This window comes from Oncorhynchus keta, chromosome 28, assembly GCF_023373465.1.
Source record: "Oncorhynchus keta strain PuntledgeMale-10-30-2019 chromosome 28, Oket_V2, whole genome shotgun sequence".
Taxonomy (NCBI): domain Eukaryota; kingdom Metazoa; phylum Chordata; class Actinopteri; order Salmoniformes; family Salmonidae; genus Oncorhynchus; species Oncorhynchus keta.
In genome coordinates this window covers 61,640,145-61,658,195 of record NC_068448.1, presented here as the reverse complement: position 1 = coordinate 61,658,195, position 18,051 = coordinate 61,640,145, and the positions used below count along the sequence as shown (strand labels likewise).

At 43.2% G+C, this 18,051-nt stretch overlaps 1 protein-coding gene across 31 annotated transcripts in view; it reads left to right on the top strand.

Moving 5' to 3' along the window:
* The window catches only part of rttn (rotatin), a 78,349-nt gene that overhangs the window by 12,146 nt on the left and 48,152 nt on the right, over positions 1-18,051 (top strand). For all 31 annotated transcript variants that reach the window (XR_008083612.1, XR_008083601.1, XR_008083610.1 and 28 more), the window contains exons 12-26: positions 58-270; positions 493-605; positions 751-877; positions 1,045-1,170; positions 1,443-1,559; positions 2,291-2,430; positions 5,324-5,495; positions 8,838-8,937; positions 9,334-9,422; positions 9,512-9,629; positions 10,044-10,140; positions 10,249-10,314; positions 10,460-10,651; positions 13,329-13,571; positions 14,598-14,742. Coding sequence is in view for 1 of the 31 variants with exons in the window: in XM_052483477.1 (XP_052339437.1) it covers positions 58-270; positions 493-605; positions 751-877; positions 1,045-1,170; positions 1,443-1,559; positions 2,291-2,430; positions 5,324-5,495; positions 8,838-8,937; positions 9,334-9,422; positions 9,512-9,629; positions 10,044-10,140; positions 10,249-10,314; positions 10,460-10,651; positions 13,329-13,571; positions 14,598-14,742 (2,058 nt within the window). In the remaining 30 variants the exon portion in view is untranslated. The remainder of the gene's footprint in view (positions 1-57; positions 271-492; positions 606-750; positions 878-1,044; positions 1,171-1,442; positions 1,560-2,290; positions 2,431-5,323; positions 5,496-8,837; positions 8,938-9,333; positions 9,423-9,511; positions 9,630-10,043; positions 10,141-10,248; positions 10,315-10,459; positions 10,652-13,328; positions 13,572-14,597; positions 14,743-18,051) is intronic.

Genomic DNA, 18,051 nt, shown 5'->3' with positions numbered 1-18,051 from the left:
GTACTTTTTGAGCTGCATGACTAACCCTAACCAAACAGATACGTTTCTCCTCTCCAGGCCAGTGGTCATCTCCCGGAGAGTGGTGTGGCAGTCCTCTTGTCTCTGTGTCTGGACCGGCCCTTCAGCTTGGCCTATCCCAGCATGGCGGAGGCTGCGGTGGCCTACTTGGAGCAGGTGAACCCTGAAGGCCATGACCTCTACAGGAGGACCAGCCGTGCTGCTCTCTGGATGGAGTCCACCTGCATGTTTCTTAAGGAGACGCAGCAACAGGTACTGAGATAGAGGAGGCTCGTTTGGAAAGGAGTAGTAGGTGCTCAACCAACGTAATACCAGGTGCAACCAAAAACCATTAGAGGATCCTCCTCGAAGAGGAGTAAGATATGGGTGTTTATGCTGGAAGATAATGTAGATATTACAAAAAAGACTGAGCTTACATGTTTTACTGTTGCACCTGAGTACAATGTTAAGGAGTTTGTTTATATTCCTCTACAGGGAGATAAGAACTGGTTTGAATTACTGGAGCTGGCAGACCAGGCCATAGATGGCCTTCCATACCACCAACACCTACCTATTGTCAAGGAGTGCATCCACATCTGCTCCTACTTGTAAGATATCTATTACCACTACTACCTCTATTTATGGTAGATTGAGAAGTCCCCTTTCTGTAAGATCAATACTGCTCATAACTCATTTGAGGAATGGATTCATGGATTCATTAACACATTGTCTTATTTGTGGTTGTATCATCAGGTGGAAGTTTGAGCAGGCCAGTCCGCTGCTCCAGACAGAGAGCCAGAGGGTTCTACTGAAGCTTCTGACCCATCCCCTCCTCCCTGTGAAGACTGAGACCTACACCTGCACCCTCAATGTAGTCAAGGTGAGGTCAACCCATAGATCTATTCAATACGATCGGTAATCTGGTAATGCTGGCACTTAACAGATGTTTGGTTGGACAACGATATCATAACATTGCTAATGCTTCTGACCTTTCACCTCTTCATGCGAGGTCATCTGGTAAGCATGTTGTTCACTTTGACCCCTTAGGAGTGTCTGGGGGTTCAGAATGTGGTCAAGCCCGTGTCGTCAGTCTGTAGTGGGGTTAATTTCCTCCTTCACCCCAAAGTCCTCTACCAGATCAGCGCATTTGGACTCCAGGACCCAATTGGGAAGGTAGTGTGTGCACACGCATGTGTTGTTTAGTGACAAATCAATCTGCTTCTCAAGGGTTTGTCTAAGGTCATATAAAATGTTGACAATTTGTAGATGTTGCTCTAGACATACAGCACTGAACCACTTTTTTAAAAGGTCATTATTGCAAAACACAATTTATTCTCAATGGCTAAATGAAGGATAAATGGACAAGAACCAGTTGGGTGGCTTGTGAAAAAGATGTATTGTTATACTACTTGCTGTGGCTTCAGGAGTTGATGTGTGATCTATAGGTAAACTCTGCTGCCAAGGATATTCTGCTCTTCCTGCTGAAGTGCCCATTAATGATGACAGCATCAACATGGGACAGGTTCAACCAGGCACTTTACCCAGTCATCCCCATATTACAGGTACTGTGTACACACCACACACACTCAATGTTTGGCATACATTGGTTATAAACATTGAGAGCTCATGAAGTGAAATACAATTTTTACCTTTCTATGTAGTACTTTGGAAGGGAAAATGCCTTGTGGGATTGCACCTTTTCAGAAAATAACAATCAAAGTGAAACGTCTGCATCCGTCTGAGTACAGTGCCCCATATGGAGCTGCTGCCAAGCAATATTTAGTTATCTGCTCATTTGCATATTCTGTGATATTGTAACAGTTTTTACCAAAAAAAGCAAGCTTTTTATTATTCCTATCATGCGGCAAAGCATTTCGACATACAAGTTCAGCCGCCTTCAATGCATCGTTTAACAAAGTCACCGTTCGGCTTCGAACGTTGGTGTTTCTACACTCATATCTACTTTTCTCCGTTTGGATAACGACATTTTGGCTAATGAGGGTGTAGTGGAGAGGTAGAGACATTAACAATATTAACAACGTGAAGCAACTGAAATCCAGACAATTGAACATGAATATGCATGGGCTCTTGACAAGGTCGTCAAGTTTGATTTAATTTGCAGCCTTTCGTCTCTGAGCCTGTCACGTCTGTAGAAACCAGATGAAACATTCTCTAATCACGGTGATGCATATTTATTTACTGTTGTGCTCAGCTGGAATTCCCAGACCTTAGTGTGTGTGTGTGTGTGTGTGTGTGTGTGTGTGTGTGTGTGTGTGTGTGTGTGTGTGTATAGAGTTACGCAGGCACAGAGGATGCACTGGGAAACTGTGTTCTTCTGATAAGTGAAGTGTCGAACGAGGTGAGAGACAGCGTGTTTCCAAACACAGCCAAGTTGAGAGCTGCGCTACGACTACTCTTCACTAAGGAGCCGGAGTAAGTGAGCGTGTCTGTGTAGTAGGGGACTATTTCTCTGTGTTTGTGTGTGGTAGGGCTGCACGATTAATCCCATTTTAATCGAAATTGCAGTATTGAAATTTGCATTTAGCCGTCTGTAACTTCCCTTGTTTTCAACTTTTTTTATTTTTTTTATTTAGTTCTGTCTCTCCTCTTTTGGCCGTTTCCCAACCCCACACATGCCAAGCCCCTCCCCCTGTCACTCAAGCATGCAGTTCCTTGAGCTCGAGATTCTCTAAGTTCATTGACCAGATAACAGCATGCAGTTAAAGGATTTTTCCAAGCAAGAACGACGCAGCTTTCCACTTTGCATCTACATATTTTACTAGTTAGTTGTTGTGCCCAAAAAAAGTGAGTTAGCCCCTAATGCTAATCGCTAGCTAGCTAGCTGGCTAACTAACTCTGCTGAGATGTAGCAAATCTTGCTAGCAAACTTTTGCTCTAATACAGGGCGGTACCAGTGGTGGAGCACATCAGCATTGTTTGTGGAATGTGCCTATTTCAATCTAATTAGGGTCTCATGGAAAACACTTACCAACACTTTGGTTCCTACTTCGTCACAACCATCTCCTCCCTTGTCTTGCCAAACAAAACTGCATTCCAAGTGCCCGTTCTATTCCACCAATACATTTAGAATTATTCTTCTATTTCTATGATTCCAACGGTTTACCTTCAACGATTTCTCTCTCTCTCTCTCTCTGTGTGTGTTGTGAAATCACGCTCATCGCTCATGGAGAGGTGCTTGTGCACTGAAAGACTGCCGCTCCAAATTCGCTCCGTTCATTAAAATCACAGTTTAACCAAAACCCATCTATTTTTGTGATGACATGGACTTACCATAGGGTTTCAAGTATTGAAACCAAACCATATGATTTGAATGAAAAGTATTTGAATAAACATGAAAAGGTGAATGTAAGAAGTACACATTTCAAATAGGCTACGTGTCATATTAAACAGCATATCAACACTCTAAATAGGTCAGGAGCCATACAGGGAGCCTAAGAAGCAACGGATATCAATTATTTTGGCTATGTTCTTTCAGTTATTTCATGGCTATAGCCTACAAAGAAATGCTTTGTTAGGCATTTGCGAGTTTGACCCAATAGGCTGGTAGGGACTTAAAGCACTCAGCATTTAAACAACATTTCATTGTATTAAATCATTATAGTCTATAAATTGTGCATTTAGGCTGTGACTTACTTAGAATTAAATACAAATTTAATGAAAGATGACTTATTAGTTCCTTTGAATTCATTTTGAGAAACATGAGTTTTGGCTAGTCTGTGGCTTCAGGCTCAGGCGATGGTGCCTGGAGTGCAGGTCAGCACCGGGGAATATCTTCTTCACAGAGCCACTGGGAATGTTAAACACCCTTTTGGCCCCTCTTGCCAAGCTGGGCAGAGATGCAGAGTTGTTTTATTTTTCTATAGGTAGGCCTAATGGTTTGTAAGCAAAATAACCCAATCAAGGCGGAAAGCTCCTTGAACTTGGGAATATGCCAGGCCTATTGTGCCAAAATCAATTATGGCCTATAGATAATATAACAAAAACGAACTAAACGTTTAAGAGCAGATTTGTTTTGTTTATGAATACTTTGCTACAATGACACACTCAGTTATCTATCCACCTCGTTCTTTTCTTTTAACGGGCGCGTAGTAAGTACTCCATCATGCTTTTGGGATACAAGTCTTTTTAGATTCCACAATGATTCTTTAGTTGTGGACACGACATCACCACCTTCTCTATTGGTCCTCCTCTTTGTAAGTCACCTTGATTTTGCACCTGTGTGTTTTTATCAGTTTCTTTATGAAAAAATGTAGTGAACTCCATGACAGTAGCTAAAGCAAGGGGCTATAGCAGCACACAAGTAGACTACAAATGTGTGCTGGGCCCAGCTCTTAGCTCCGGTCCTAGCTCCGCTCACATACTCTGGTGCACGTGTGCATGTGAGGGGGAAAAGGCGAATTTGTCTGAGTGTGTGTCTACTTTTTGAAACTGTCAACTGAATTTGACATTGACTCTCGAGGGCGTTGTATAACCAGACAACTGTCTCAGTGTTTAGCTATTCTGTTTTCCAACACTGTGTGTTGATGTTGATGGGCATATTACTCCTGTCACTTGTTATAAGCTGATGGACTCAACTCTGTCTCTGGCTGGGGGCTCTTTGTAATGGTTATGGATAACAGCTATCTTCTCCACACAGTCCCTGTCTGTCTATACTGCTTTTGTATGAATATGTATATTTACTCTCTTTATTGTGCTGTGTCCTCAGTTAGCTCCTCAGTATTGTATGGAGGATGTATTAGTTGTATATGAAAGTCCTGTGTCTTTGACTGATTCATAGACCCAGAAAGAACAGAGAGAGAAAACACAGAGATTGATTATTTGAATGCTTGATCAGATTTTCCCCTCTATGTATTTAGCAGCGGCCCACTGCTGATTTTGTTCAAATGTTTGATGGCATACGAACACGGCATAAGCCATGGGAAAATGTGGAGAATAGCAGGAATCTAGCTTTAAAACTCCACAATTTCTCTTTGCCCCCATGGCAAAATGTGGAGAATTGTAGGGAATTTGATTTGAAACTGCAATTTTTCTCCCAGCCCCTGGCAAAATGTGTAGAACTGCAGGAAACTTGCTTTAAAACTGTCAATTGTTCTCTCCGCCCAATGGCAAAATATATAGAATTACAGGAAATTAGCTTTGAAACTGCAATTTTTTTCTCAGCCCCATGGCAAAATATGTAGAATTGAAGGAAATTAGTTTGCCGCTGCTAAAAAAAATCTCAGGAAAAACACTGATATATCGATTGATTAATAGGTTGATTGATGACCTACAGTCCCATACCTCTGAGTATTTGGTGTGATTGCAGGGTCCGAGCTGCAGCAGTCCAACACCTTCTTCCCCACCTGACCAGTGTAGAGGGGGCTACGACAGTCAGACCAACCCTGGCGGGTCCTGTCCTCTCCTCTCTCCCCTCCCTCTTCTGTCTCAACAATGCACTGGACATCAACCTGGACAGCAGCGACCGATCCTTCCTTAAGGTATGGATAGACGGGCAGCGACATGCAGACAACGTTGGCCTTTATCCCGTTGTAGGTACAGATGTATAGTTATGTGACAGACTATACCCTAATGCAGAGTGTACACTACACGACTTTCAAAATCTTAACATCGCTCAGCCTCTCACATTAAACTGATGTCTTTCATGTATTTTTTTTGTTGTCTTGCCAACGTAGTGGTGCGCACACTAAACGATCTGGCGCAGACAGGGGGTCACACACACATTATTCACTTGCTCGTAAGGATTCTCCATTGTCTTACCAAAACAGTGTGATGTGATTCGATCAGGCAGTGCCCAGATAGGGCTCTACCTGTGCAGACCGAATGCCATTTTGCCCTTCCAGTCTCCAAAGGGCCCTTTTTGTGTGATTTCTGCCAAAATGATACAAAAAAGTACGGATGAAAGTGTCATTGTTGTTCAGAACCCACTGCCTGCAAGTCGTCGTGGAGTTCGCCTCCACCTACCCCGTCCATTGTTTGAGCCTGTTGTTCTGCCCTGTACCTAGCTTGCTCGCTCCTGGTTGTGTCTATTTCCCAGTCTGCCCTGTACGGATATTGCATGTGCCCAGTATGGAAACATGCATGGCTTGAGAGTTGCGGTCTCTGGTCGTGTGTGTAGCTAACTACCTAGTTTAAATATCAACAGTACTGCCACAGCAGCATAACATTTGATTAACACTTGATGACACTTGATTTAGCCTATATCATCAGTATTTTGGTCTTGTTGGCTGATATGCACAGCAGAGAGAGGCAGAAAGACATGAAGAGGTAAATTTGAATCAATAAAATAAATCTAACTAGCAGATTTAAATCAATCAACATCATTGATCAGCTGACAGCCCACCTTCTTTTCCGATGTCGTTAATGTCTTTAGGCGGCACTGCAACTACTTTTTGTCATGTAGTGCATGTGGACACCTGCTCGTCGAACGTCTCATTCCGAAATCATGGGCATTAATATGGAGTTGGTTCCCCCTTTGCTATTATAATATCCTCCACTAGATGTTGGAACGATGCTGCGGGGACTTGCTTCCATTCAGCCACAAGAGCATTAGTGAGGTCGGGTACTGATGTTGGGTGATTAGGCCTGGCTCGCAGTCGGCGTTCGCATTCATCCCAAAGGTGTTTGCTGGGGTTGAGGTCAGGGCTCTGTGCAGGCCAGTCAAGTTCTTCCATACCGATCTTGACAAACAATTTCTGTATGGACCTCGCTTTGTGCATAGGGGTATTGTCATGCTGAAACAGGAAAGGGCCTTCCCCAAACTGTTGCCACAAAGTTGGAAGCACAGAATCGTCCAGAATGTTATTGCATGAGGTAGCATTAAGATTTCCCTTCACTGGAACTAAGTTACCTAGGCCGAACCATGAAAAACAGCCCAGACCATTATTCCTCCTCCACCAAATTTTACAGTTGGCACTATGCATTGGGTCAGGTGGTGTTCTCCTGGCATCTGCAAAACCCAGATTCGTCCATCGGACTGCCAGATGGTGACGTGTGATTCATCTCTCCAGAGAATGCGTTTCCACTGCTCCGGAGTCCAATGGCGGCGAGTTTTACACTGCTCCAGCCGACACATGGTATTACACATGGTCATCTTAGGCTTGTGTGTGGCTGCTCTGCCATGGAAACCCATTTCATGAAGTGCCCAACGAACAGTTCTTCCAGAGGCCATTTGGACCTCGGTAGTGAGTGTTGCGACTGAGGACAGACTATTTTTACTCACTATGCGGTTCCGTTCTGTGAGCTTGTGTGGCCTACCACTCCGCAGCTGAGCCATTGCTGCTCTTAGACGTTTCCACTTCATAATAACAGTACTTACAGTTGACCGGGGCAACTCTAGCAGGGCAGAAATTTGACAAACTGACTTCATGGAAAGGTGGTATCCTATGACGGTGCCACGTTGAAAGTCACTGAGCTCTTCAGTAAGGCCATTCTACTGCCAATGTTTTTGTTTATGGAGATTGTATGGCTGTGTGCTCGATTGTATACACCTGTCAGCAACCGGTGTAGCTGAAATGGCAGAATCTACTCATTTGAAGGGGTGTCCACATATTATTGTGTATATATAAATCAAATCAAATGTTATTTGTCACATGGGCCGAATACAACAGGTGTAGACAGTACTGTGAAATGCTTACTTACAAGCCCTTAACCAACAATGCAGTTCAAGAAATAGATTTAAAATATTTGCTAAATAAAGTAACACTATACAATAACGAGAATATATACGGGGGTACAGGCTAGTTGAGGTAATTTGTACATGTAGGTAGGGGTGAAGTGACTATGCATAGACTATGCATATACTGTAGCTAGTTTACAATTTGTGATGATGAGTGTTGTTGTGTGGCGAAGATGCGCTAGGCTGGTCTCTCTCCAAGAATGTCCGCTGACCCCAGCCAAATTCATGTGCACTCATTGTTTCTTTATATCAATTGGCTGTTAATGCTGATCAATTCCCCACTACATATCACATATACATTTAGTCTTGATGTTATCATTAATCTCCTCAATTCACCAAGTAATCTACAATGTTTGGTTGCGGTCATTTCTGTTCATTCAGACAATATATTATTACATTCTCAAAGTGGAAACGTTGTTTGGAGAGCTAAAAAACTGTAACACATATGATCAAGAAGCTTTGGTTTATTTCATTCTATTTAGCAGTTTTGTCGATTTCTTCATTGTCTTTATTTGTGTCTGGTTTCTCTGTCTTGCTGCTTCAAGTGCGTACATGTACCTGGCCTGCGCTCCACATAGGTGTGGCTTCAAGGGCCCTATTTTACATATTGCATAAATAAATAGGCCCATGCTAAAACAATATAGATGTTTTTGCTACAGAGGCATTTGGTGTGTTATGAATTTGAAGATATTCATTTTATTTTTGAGCACATGGCCCCCCTGTGCATGGCCCTGGATTAGATTGTTCATGTAGCTAGAACGAGCTGTGGCTCAAAGCAGGCTCTTTGGCAAGCTCTCATTGGCTATTTGCTGATCACATTCTCAAAACTTGTCTTTGCAAATCTCACACTACAAGAGCATTGCAGATGTTGTGCCGATAAAATCAAGTATGTTTGAAAATATCGGTACGTCTGGGACTACTCAAAGACGGGATCAGTAGCCCTCAGATGGCGTGTCTGACTCGCTCACATCAAACGAGCGTCGGTGATGCCCGCTCGCCCCGAGTAGGCAACGACATGGGGATTTTTCTTTCCGATCTAAAAAAAATAATGTGTCTGGGACCGCTACATCGAGGCCAAATCGTGTAGTGTACCACTGGGTTAAATTGTTCTTACTGTTAGTTGTTTATTTCTTTATGACCATAGGTGGAGTCAGTGGAGAAGCTGTTCAGCATCTTTACCTCTGACACTGTTGACCTGACCCTCAGGAGGTCAGCAGCAGAACAACTGGCTGTCGTCCTACAGGGTGATGTAGCGCTTCATATCCTCCACACAATGCTTTTAGGATTAGCAAGGGATATGTAGATAAAAAATATATTTTGGGGGGAAAAGGGCGTAACACTAGACATAACTCTCCTAAGCTTGGTTAGCGTTGACCTAGAACATCAAAATGGTTCGGAATGAAAATAAAGTTGTTTTGTGCGAATAGTCACACAGAAAAGCTTTCCGTGTTTTTGCAAAGGCGTATGCTTCTACCCACCACCATATGTTTAGGATAAATAATAGAAGTAACTTGAGAAAGGAAAAATATGCAAATTCCATGTATTCTTAGGGTCTAGCATTGTTAGGCAGACAACACTTCATTTTGTATTATTGATAGGCCTATTGTTAATTTATTACTTTCAATCTATTTTCTCCATAGAAACAGCAATGCACCCAGTGTTGAAGAGTCTTGGTGTAACAGATAAAGTGATCTGCTTCATCACAGAGAGTGTGAACGACCACAGGAAGGTGAAAAGACCTCACAGATCAGCTTGCATATGAATGTGTATGTTTGTCTATGTTTGCTGTGTTAACGTGTGTGTGTGTTCTTCCTCCAGAGCATGGACTGCCTGTTGGAGCCGTGTGTGTGTATTCTGAGAAAGCTGGTGTATGCAGACCCCTCCCTGAGGCATCTTCTGGCTGAGAAGACCCCCCTCCTCATCACTCTGCTCAGGGGTACGTTCCCAACCCAACTCATGTAGCAACCATCACAGTCCATCTCTATCACACTGCTCTGAGTGACGTTCACACACAACTCATTCACTCGGGCACAGGTAAACTCATTTCGTTGCCCAGCTGAGGGATAACTTTGCATTTACAACTCAGCGAGTAACGTTTGAACAGTTTAACACTGCCCTGGAGTTAATTCACATCACAACTCATTCAATAAAGGTATTACATTGTACAGTTTTAGAGGCATGTTCACAGGACCTAGACGTTCACATTGGTAAACACATTCTGTTGCACCTCTCAAAAAGGCCTTCACAAGGTTAAACAATCACATAGCTAAACCCTCACTGGAATCAACTGAGTGTGCGTTCACCACTGCTAATCACTGAACGTTTTCTAATTGTTTGTTTATCCTGTTAGCTTCATTGCTTGTCAAGGAGAATAAAGGGGATGTCAGTGAGGCGGCTGTGTTGATGTGTCTGCTGCTCTTTGATGAGATTGCCACAGTAGAAGTGTGGTAAGTGTTCTTCCCGCTCTCATTTGAATTCATTTGTTTGCTTTTGATTTTAGCACTTTCCTACAGAGCAAAGATGTGGTAAAGCATTTTATTGTTTTACCTAATCAGGTCGGACAATTCCAGCTCCGACATGGCTCTCTCACCGTTCTCTCTCCCTGTGTCTGTCATACGAAGGTAATGAAGTAGCCTAACTTTATTCATAGTTACCAATATTTACTTTTTCTATTGATGTCAGTCTGTCTATTTACATATGAATGGTGTTATATCTAGTAACTACATGCTCTACCCTCCTCTCTCTCCCCCTCCTCTCCCTCCCCAGGTACAACCTACCGTTCCAGGCCGCGTCCCACCATGCGGTGAGCCCCTACTGCTCCGTCCTGCCCCCCTACTCTGACCTCCTCTCCCTGACCCCCGCCAAGGAGACCCTGCAGCTGGCCTGGAACACCGCATGGCATTCTGGGATAGATAACCTCTTGGAGGAGCTCCGTGGGATCCGCAGTGATGTCACCGAGTAAGTCACATCACACCTTATGTACCTCGGATGTCAAGTTTGTTTTTGTTGACCATCATTCTTACCAAGGACGTTAATTGAGATTGTTCACTAGCTACATTGATTACTGGAACGTTCTGGGGAAGAGTTGCAGACAGTTTCTGTTGGACTGCTAAAGAGCTGAGGCGTCTGATCCATCAGTCTTCATTTTTGTTATGTAACCTAATTCAGACAACAGATGAGGAAGCCTCACTGTTCCTCTTTTAACATAACTAATCACACCAGAGTTATACAACTCAACAATGGATCAATTCAGGTGTCACTATCATGCACAAAACTATCACTGTCTTAATGCAGACTGACATCGAAGTAAATTAGAAAGAAAATGATAACTGCTGCTCATCCTCTCGGGTGAGTACTACAGTTATTTTTCAATGAAATGTCAAGGTGCTTCATGAAGATACTGTAGCGAGCTGGAATCAGTCAGTCCTGAGGGGTATCCTACGAAGCAAGCTAGATCTACTCAGACTTTTCTAAAGCTAACTAGCTTCAGTTATCTTCACATTCACATTCCAGCTCAGTCTTTATCCGTACTACAACAGTGGATATTACTCGTCCCCCGGCCGTTAACTCTAGCTGGCTGGTAACTGTGCGTGCATGTCACACAAGGCTAGTCCAACACCGAACTCATCATTGAGACGATGCTGAAACATCAATCCATGTATGAGTCAATGACACTTCATTTGTGCCGAAATCAAAATTTAAGAAAAGTTATTTTGCAAATTCAGTAGGCTCTTGTGTGAAATAGGCTTCTAGAAGTGCCGCCTTGATTTTATTGCTTATCGTTAATGCCGTCTTATGTGTGCTTATCAGTATACAAGCACCTTTTCCCCCTACTCCTATCAATACTTTTGTATTTCTAAATAGTCCTCAGAGCATGCGCGGACTAGCTGGCTGGTGTGTTTACGGATATTTTCAATCACTCCCTCTCCCAGTATGTTGTCCCACATGCTTTAAGATGGCCACCATTGTTTCTGTACCCAAGAAGGCAAAGATAACTGAACTAAATGACTGTAGCACACACTTCCCACTTCAGTTTGCATACCGCCCCAACAGGTCCACAGATGACGCAATCGCCATCACACTGCACACTGCTCTATCCCATCTAGGCAAAAGGAATACCTATGTAAGAATGCTGTTCATTGACTATAGCTCAGCATTCATCACCATTGATGCCCTCCAAGCTCATCAGGAGGCCCTGGGTCTCAACCCCGCCCTGTGCAATTGGGTCCTGGACTCTGACGGGCTGCCCCCAGGTGGTGAAGGTAGGAAACAACATCTCCACTTCACTGACCCTCAACACAGTGGTGTGTGTTCAGCCTCCACCTGTACTCCTGTTCATCCACGCCTCCAACTAAATTATCAAGTTTGCAGACAGCACAACAGGCGTGGGCTTGATTACCAACAACAACTAGACAGCCTACAGGGAGGAGGTGAGGGCACTCGGAGTGTGGTGTCAGGAAAACAACCGCTTACTCAAGTCAACAAATCAAAGGAGATGATTGTGGACTTCGAGAAACAGCAGAGGGAGCACACATCACAGACAAACTGAAATGGTCCACTCACACAGACAGTGTGGTGAAGAAGGCTCAACAGTGCCTCTTCAACCTCAGGAGGCTGAAGAAATTTGGCTTGTCACCCAAAATCCTGACAAATCTTTACAGATTCACAATCGAGAGCATCCCGTCAGGCTGTATCACAGTATCACACTCGCATTAACATCTGCTAACCATGTGTAAGTGACACATAAAATTTGATCTTTAATTTAAAAAATGTTAGGACTACATTGCGTGAAGTTTAAAATGCTTTCAGTCATTGTGTAATGTTATATATTTTAACATTACTATGTTTTAACACCCCAAAATACTTTTGATTAATAAATATTGAATCAGTCTTCTTCCTCAAATGATGGATATGATGATGCAATCTTTGCAAGAAGGAGGGAATCTGATTTAATTAATTCAGAGCAGGTGGAGTTAGCTGTGAGATAGCCCTCCCTGGAGCAGGTTAGTTCTGAAGGATTTGTTGCCATAGAAATGTATCAGGTGTGAGCCACTTGTATGACCATTTAGCCCAAGTTGAACTCAAAGTTGATCAAAGTTAACTCCTCAGACCTGCTTCGTAGGCTACTCCTCTGGTTCTCCGGTGTAAACTAGGCTGCCACACAGCTTTTTAGTGATGAGTCATGCAGAACTACCCACAATCCCCTGCTGTTCCAGACACAGGACACTTCCTGTGTGGAGTGACAAGGCACGTCTGGAAGACGGCTCATCAAAAGTCCCTGGGAACAGAATTAGGAAGGCACCGTGCTGCCTGGGTGATTGGGCTCTTATGTGACACCCCTGTCACTGTAGAAATACAACTTCTGATCCAACACAGAGTCAGAATCAGAACGACTCAATTATTACACGCCACATTCTTCTCTCCCCTTCGACTCTTTCCCAGGTGGTTTCTTAACGGGAATGTGTTCACTCATTCTCATCACAGCCAAAAAGACAAGGTCAAGATAACATAACATAACTAGACCGGAGTTTTTCCTAGTCCGGTCACATGCACAAGATGAGTACTATATTGACCCTAAAGGGGAACTTTGATTGCTTGCAGAAAAAATAACAAATACTGTCTTGTTTTTCTCTAGTTTCCACGGTGATCTGAGCCTTTCAGGGTCGCAGGTTCTGTCATTACGGGCAACACACCTCCCCAGCAGCCTTCAGGACTGCGTCCAGGACATCATCATGGCAGCAGGCCATGCCTCTGTGACCTCTGCACTCTCCAGGCTCCGCCTCCACCTGCTGATTGACAGGATGGCCATCACAGGCACTCACACACACAGCTGCAGGGACACTCTCCGTTCCCTCACCTGGCAGCCCGCCATAGCAAGGTACACACACACACACACACACACACTAGAAGACTATCTATACTGACACAACAATTTCAAAGATTTTACTGAGTTACAGTTCATATAAGGAAATCAGTCAATTGAAATAAATTCCTTAGGCCCTCATGTATGGATTTCACATGACTGGGAATACAGATATGCATCTGTTGGTCACAGATACATAAAAAAAAGTAGGGCGTCGATCAGAAACCAGTCAGTATCCATAATTTGCTTCATGCAGCGCAACACATCTTCACATAGTTGATCAGGCTGTTGATTGTGGAATGTTGTCCCACTCTTCTTCAATGGCTGTGTGAAGTTGCTGGATATTGGCGGGAACTGTAACACGCTGTCAATCCAGAGCATCCCAAACATGCTCAATGGGTGACATGCCTGGTCAGTATGCAGGCCATGGAAGAACTGGGACATTTTCAGCTTCTAGTAATTGTGTACAGATCCTTGCAACATCGGTCCATGCATTATCATGCTGAAACATGAGGCGATGGTGGTCTGCGGATGTGAGGCCGGTTGAACGTACTGCCAAATTCTCTAAAATGGTTGAGAAATTAACATTAAATTCTCTAGCAACAGCTCTGGTGGTCCTTTCTGCAGTCAGCATGTCAGTTACACGCTCCCTTAAAACTTGAGACATCTGTGGCATTGTGTTGTATGCACATTTTAGAGTGGCCTTTTATTGTTCCCAGCACAAGGTACACCTGTCATGTGGATGGATAATCTGCTCACTAACAGGGAAGTAAACAAATTTGTGCACAAGATTTGAGAGAAATAAGCTGCTTGTGCTTTTTTTATTCCAGCTCATCAAATATGGGACCAAGACTTGTTTGGTTTTATATTTTTCTTCAGTATAATTATGCAATAAATGAATCCTTTATTTTGTATTATTCAATGCTGCACTTTCAGCAGCTTTACTGCACTCATAATTTCTACAGGTCAGTTGTATGTCCACCAAAATTCAAGATATCATCCATATTCTCCATTATTCTGTCTCTCTCTCTCTGTCTGTAGGTTTGTGCAGGTGCGTCCAGCGTGTGTGGAGGATGAGAGGTTGCTGGTGGACGTTATAGCGTTCCTGAATGCCTACTTCAAACAGAGCCATTTAGGGTCCGAGGACAAGGACCTCCGCTGGATACTGGAGCTACTCCTCAAACAGGTCAGCACTAGGACCAGGAGGTCCCCAGGTTTGCTTTCCTCATCACCTAGATCCGTGTCCACTTTGCTTCATTACCTTTCCCATCTTTTACATTGATCTGAACCCAGGTTAGGTGAAAGCAGTATGATAAGTCCTATTGGGAAAATGCCCTCAACCTATCTTCTCAGGGTTTGTCCTAGGCCTTATCCTATGTGTCGTCATAAAGGAGATGAGGGAAATAGGGACTATAATAGGAAAACTGGTCTAGTGTATCAACATTACTCAGTAAATCGGTCTTCATCTCCTTTCTTGTATTAACCCATGTTGGGAACCATTGGGCACACTCCCCATCTTTTCCCCTAAAACTGTAGGGTGAGTGAGTGGGTGCTTGCATGTGTGTGTGCCAGCGATCCAGTTAAGCTTGTCCTCCCCATACACAGAGATGTGTAGTTATCAAAGTAGAGCCTGTATAAATCACACACTGTCAAAGGACAGAAAGGCATTAATATCACATTACAACCCCGAAATAGAGTACCAGGACCCACAACACAGATGATTTCCACAGCTGTTAAAACTCTGTTCTTTCTTAGCTACAGGAGCTACATCAGATCTAATGTGTCTCACCTTGCCTGCTTCATCATAAGTATGGGAATTTTACATTTTTTGACTGTTTGAGAACCCGCATGGGCTGAACTGAAAAAAACATGTGTGCATTTATTTATATGCCAACAGTGCCAAATTAATCATACCGATAACAAATCATAATTGCTAAATTGCCTCAATAAAAAATTATTTCCATTTAAGATGAATTTATTGAAACCATAATATCAACTGTTTAAATTATATCAAATCACATTTTGACATCAGCAGATGTCAAAAAGTGCTTATACAGAAACCCAGGCTAAAACTCCAAACAGCAAGCAATGCAGATTTAGAAGCACGGTGGCAAGAAAAAACTCCCTGGAAAGGAAGAGACGTAGAGAGGAACAAGGCTCTGGGGGGTGACCAGTCCTCTTCTGGCTGTGCTGGGTGGAGATTATAAGAGTACATGGCTATTAAGGCCAGATTGTTTTTCAAGATGTTCAAACATTCATAGATAACCAGCAGGGTCAAATAATAATCACAGTGTTTCTAGAGGTTACAATAGTTCAGTACCTCAGGAATACATGTCAGTTGGCTTTTCATGGTTAGCATTCAGAGGTCGAGAAAGCAGGTGTGGGAGAGGGAGAGAGTCGGGAACAGCAGGTCTGGGACAAGGTAGCAAGTCCGGTGAATAGTTCAGGGTTCCATAGCCGCAGGCAGAACAGTTGAACCTGGAGCAGCAGCACGACCAGGTGGACTGGGGACAGCAAGGAGTCATCAGGCCAGGTTGTCCTGAGTCATGGTCCTAGGGCTCAGGTCCTCTGGGAGGGAGGGAGAGAGAATTAGAGGGAGCATACTTAAATGTACACAGGACACCAGATAAGACAGGAGAATTACACCAGATATAACAGACTGACCCTAGCCCCCTGGCACATAACCTCCACTATGCTGCGATAGTCTGAGACGGGGGACACTGACAGGACCGAGGGGGGACACACTGACAGGGCCAACCAGGCAGGATATAACTCCACCCACTTTGCCAAAGCACAGCCCCTACACCACTAGAGGGATATCAACAGACCACCAACTTACAGCCCCGAGACAAGGCTGAGTATAGCCCACAAAGATCTCCTCCACCACATGAGCCAGAGAACAAAATCTTCAGTAAGGCAGTAACCTCAGTAGTGATGCTTCCTTGTAAGAAGCCTATGTATGGCTGTGCAATGACACAGCCTTGTTTTGTTAATTTTGCAGACAAAACGCTCGTATTTTCCGAGCCATTAACACAATCAAAACTAGGGTTGCAAAAGGGTTGGTCATTTTTCGGTAAATTTCCCAATTTTGGGGGGAAATCTTCATTGGGAAGTTAAGCCCTGAAATTTGCGGAATTTTGCTTAAATTAATCAAAGTTTGCTTATAACTTATAACGGTGAACCTTTTTTTTGTGGGATACACATAAGGCAATTCTAGGTCTTGTGGCATATTTTGGTTAAACTATCCCCAATTCAATGTAATTGCAACCTTCTGCATGCACAGTGCATTCTTCCATCACATGTGCAGTGCACTCTTCCAACACATGTACAGTTGATTCTCAAGATTTTGCACACTAATGAGATGCTATTGAGCCCATTCCACTACACTGTCTGAGCAAAGGACTACGTGCTTTCTGGTAAGTTTTGATTACAATACTGGTTGGGGTGAATACATTTTATACGACATGCATGATTTTTTTGTTAACTAGTAAATAGTAGCCTACAGCAGTGTTTTTAAATAATTTCTAACTTGTAGAAAATTCTGCTCGTTTGTTTTTGCTACCATGTGGCTTTTAGCTTGCTTGAGCCTGCTAACTGAGGAGTGTTAATTCACCTGTTTCCATACATGTTTCATTTTAGAACATTTATCTTACAAGGGAGTTGTTTAATCTAACTGCTTAACTATTTATCTGTACATGGAATTGTATTTTTTTTTTTTAACTCATTTTTTTCTTACCTTTACAGGAAAATGCCACAGGTACTATCTGATGCGTGGAGACATTTCACTGAAGCTAATGTAGAAGGAAAATCTGTCTACATTTGCAAATACTATTCCCTCCAAGGCAATCAAACAAGCTAAGCATCAGTATAGAGACAAAGTAGAGTCGCAATTCAACGGATCAGACACGAGAGGTATGTGGCAGGGTCTACAGTCAATCACGGACTATATAAGGAAAACCAGTTAGGTTAGATTACTCGTTGGATATTACTGCATTTTCGGAACTAGAACCATAAGCATTTCGCTACACTCGCATTAACATCTGCTAACCATGTGTATGTGACAAATACAATTTGATTTGATTTTCCAAATCATATGAGAAGAATGCAACAAAGATGCAGAATCATCTGGCCAAGTGCATAAAGTTTGCCACACGCTCACAACAAGCAACCTCTGACAAAAGTCCCTCTACTTCTATTTGAGGTGAAAATGATGACTCAGACACCATATTGATATCAACAGCTCATGGTCCTGCTGGAATCAGATGTTTTTTTTTGACCCAATGGAGGAACGTAGTCAGAGAGATGCTGATGAATGTCTTTCTCGAGCTGTGTATGGAACTGGTTCACCTCTGATGATGCTCACAGGCAATGTGTATTGGAAGATATTTCTGAATGTTCTTCACCCAGCATACACCCTTCCAACCAGTCATGCTTTATCTACTCATTTGCTGGATGCAGAGTTCAAGTGAAGGTCAAGCAAATCATAGAGAAAGCA